The sequence below is a fragment of the Penaeus monodon genome, chromosome 15, assembly GCF_015228065.2.
Source record: "Penaeus monodon isolate SGIC_2016 chromosome 15, NSTDA_Pmon_1, whole genome shotgun sequence".
In the NCBI taxonomy this organism is placed as follows: domain Eukaryota; kingdom Metazoa; phylum Arthropoda; class Malacostraca; order Decapoda; family Penaeidae; genus Penaeus; species Penaeus monodon.
The window spans coordinates 47,563,576-47,567,278 of record NC_051400.1 but is presented as its reverse complement, the minus strand read 5'-3'; the positions used below and the strand labels follow the sequence as shown (position 1 = coordinate 47,567,278).

The following is a 3,703-nucleotide window of genomic DNA, read 5'->3' as shown; positions in this document are numbered from 1 at the left end:
AGGAAGGATTGGAGCCGTAAAATGAAAAGTAATGCTCTCAAAGATCTCAAACCAAGTTTCTTCTCACTCTTTGCAAATGGGCAGAAATCTCGCAAAGTTGAGCGTGCATCTCTGTCATCCCCACCTGAATCCCCGAGCAATACCCTTCAGGTACTGGTAACGCATTTCTCTTTATGCCTTATTCATGTTATGTTGTGAGCTTCTTCTTTTTTAATCAATGGTTTTAAAATATTATATAATTTGTTATTAGTTTCGTTATTTGATTTCTGAGTTTTTGTAGATGTGAGCTCACACGGCTTTGGTGTCTCATAATTTTTATAATTTCTTTTACTGTTCTATGTGCTTCTGATATATGGTGCATGGAACTTTAAGCACTTTTAAATCTCTTTGATAAAAAGTAAATGTATTTCGCAACAATTTGACCTCATTAGCACTGTACTATTACAAAAGCATGAGTCATTAATTTTTTGGTAGTTTAGACACCTAACTCACGTAAGAGTGGAAGGCAAAATTACCCAAAACGTGTAACAGTTACAGTGAATACCAAAGTTAGTTGATGTTCGTGTATTTTTTCCATGGTATAGTTTAGGAGGTTGGTCTTCAAAGGGACAATTGCCTCAGCACACTGATTGGGTTCATATTTTTCTTTAAAATGTATTTCAAAAGGACACCATACCTAATTTTGATCGCCTAACGGATAGTAATGTGGATGTGAGGAGTCGCTGAAAATGGAAGCAGTGGTAGGAAAGTCTTATTTTAAGTTATCCAAAAATTAATGCAGAATACAAAAGGAAAGGGAAGGAAAACGAGACCATAGATGCTGTCATTTGTAAGTCATATATGTTATATTTGAAGAGAGCTAAAAGATCAGATGAAGATCAGTCATTATGTGTTTATTGCCTTTTTCTTATAATAACCCGTTACTCCTTAGTTGTCAGTGTGGTTGACCTCATAGCTAAATTCTATTTAGGAGGAAAGTTCATTGAGGAGTTAAGTTAGGGAGACTGCAATTAAGTTAGGGAGACAGTACTTACTACCACCTTTTCATGCACAAAACGTGTTCACAGCGATACATGCAGATTTATAGTGGATGTTTTATATGTTGTTGAAGGTAAAACCCTAAGAAAATGGAATGAAGTTGGAATTATTGATTATGGAATATAAACTTTGAGGAAGACAAATGCAATATTCTCTCAGTTCCAGACTTCATCTAAAAGAGCATGTGTAGTATCCCTAGAGAAAGTTTGCCAGGGGCATTTTGTTTATTGGTGAAATGAATATCAGCGTATATTTAAACCTAGCCTCTCTCCAGATTTACTCTATTGCATGATTCATTTCATTTCACATTATAAGAAAAGAAAGAATTTGTATTGGTTTTCTCATAACATTCTGCTTTATATATGGATACTTGAAGTTGCAGATTTTGACTACCAAATTTCTGAAACTTTATTTTTTGTGGTTTTGTTCCACACATTGCTATTAAGGTAGGACGGTTTTTACATGGTTATAATGTGATTATGGCTTCCCATTTCTCTGCAGGAATTTAGTTTTAAAAGAGAGAGAAAAAAGGGATCTCAAATTAGGTATGGTTAATATATACTATTAACATTCAGTGTAAACCTTTTTCAAGGAATAGTTGCAATTCTTCCATGTGAAAGTTTTTTTTTTCCAATTTTAATAGAGTAGAAATTATAACAAAGTAAGAGTAATAATATATTATTATTTTGATATCCCAGGCTGATTCCCAACAGCTGCTTCTAATTAGAATTGTAAAAATGCACCTCAGAGAATGAGAAAGATAAAATTTTTGTGAGAAATATTACTTGGAATTAGTTGACAGATGGAGTAGGGATTGATGTAACTAACAACTATTATGCCTCAACCTGAGCTAGAGGATTGAAAGTGTATTGTGTGACACTGTGCAGACTTTCTTAGTTAACTTGATATTGTAATTCTGTAAACATGTCATGATCAAGGTGAGTAAATTCTTTGTGTTTATTATTTAGGTTTTAAAGTTATTACACTAGTATATATGATCTTGTATAGATTATACAACAGGGCAGACTCTATAGTCTTGCTGGGATATTTCTTGCCTCTTTTTAATGCTGTTTCTGACACATTATATTCAAATTTCTTTTTGTTATTTTCAAGGTGTAGGTGATTTTACAAACCCATGTATAATGGAAAAGACAGATACATAAAGAAGTGTGTGTATATATATATACTCAGTTGATTCTAATGGTGTATGGCCTGCTGAAGTAAAGCAAGTCTTCAGCATACTCATCCAACTGGCAAGCAGATACAGTAATTAACAGATTTGTTGCAGCGTTGGGCGTCATCTGTGTCTCTCGTCTCGTTGTCCTCTAGAGTTGGTGGAGTGGTGAGTGGTGGCGCCAGCAGCTGTGAATGCCACTGGGCCAAGAAAAGGCCAAAGGCAGACTCGCTGTGTGTCCTGCCTTTTAGCATTAACGTTCTCTTGCACTTACTAATACCACTCAATAATATACCTGGTTCTGTGTTATGAGAGAAGGAAGAAGGCAGTTTTGTATGTTATGATCTCAGTTATATCACAACAACTGAAGATAGAGTTTTGCAGATAGCAGATAAAAAAAGGAATTTTGAAGACTATGTTGATGTTACTTAATTGGTTACTTGGTGGAAGTTTTAGCAAGGGCCCTATTAGTGGCTCATGCTAAGGCCATCCTTGGGGGACTCCCTGTAATGTAAAGCCATAAGTGCTAGAAAATTTAACCTTCTGTTAAGAATGATAATTTTTGTTGAAATTTGTTTCTTTTACCTATGCAAATTAGATACTTGTGCTATACATCAGGTCATTGAATTCAGTTTTCAAGAAGATAATTATTTTCTTACTTTATATACTATATACCATCAGTGAATAACAAAAGGGCAAATAAATACCTGTATTGAATATTATTGCACAATGATGAAAATGTATATTGTTTAGAAATTCTTCTAAATATTTACATTTTCTTTATGTGTTCAGTGTTTGTAACATGCAATTTTTATTGTACACATGGGTGTGAATATTGATACAACTCTAAATATCATTATTGACCATAAAGTCATACGGTATCAGGTACATGGAGATCTAACCCTACCCATATATTTCCCTGTTCTACCTGATACTTTCCCAACTTTTCCCAAATACCTTCTGTAATTTAACAAAATTAGTATATCTTTCCTTTCCCCCTTTTTTTTGCATGAATTGGCAACAAACTTTGTAACCAAATTGAACAGTATCACTACTCACCCCCTTGACGGCAATCAAGGTATTGAGAGGAGGCAGCAAAACATATCTTAGACAGAGAGTAAGTCAGATCACCGTGACAGATTAGAATATTGTAACGTGAAGACATATGAGAAAATGGAGATCAGGGAAAAGCAGATAGTTAATCAAGAGATGTAATATTTCCTCTCTCATGCCTTTGTATCGTATCATTCTGTGTATGTATTTACTAGCAGGAGTGTATCGTTAACATTTGATGTGAAGAGCATCAAATAGAAAGTATTCTAACTACGAAATTTTACCAAAGTTGAATTTTAAAGGAACTAAAGATTGAATGGGAGTGTCGTGATTTTTAATTGGGTTACCTTTTCTTAGATTAGAAAAAAAATATAAATATGGAGTTTCAAGTGATTGTAATTTCATATTAAGGATATGTAATATAATGGCTATAGCTTC

The 3,703-nt window shown here is 33.9% G+C and overlaps 1 protein-coding gene across 6 annotated transcripts in view; it reads left to right on the top strand.

Annotated features, from left to right (window-relative positions):
- LOC119582071 (vacuolar protein sorting-associated protein 13-like) overlaps positions 1-3,703 on the top strand; it is a 48,363-nt gene that overhangs the window by 28,307 nt on the left and 16,353 nt on the right. For 3 of the 6 annotated variants that reach the window (XM_037930315.1, XM_037930314.1, XM_037930318.1), the window contains 2 exons: positions 85-150; positions 2,327-2,380. The exons of 2 other annotated variants lie outside the window; for them this stretch is intronic. In XM_037930315.1, coding sequence (XP_037786243.1) covers positions 85-150; positions 2,327-2,380 — 120 coding nt within the window. The remainder of the gene's footprint in view (positions 1-84; positions 151-2,326; positions 2,381-3,703) is intronic. One more of the 6 variants, XM_037930316.1, reaches the window with a different exon arrangement.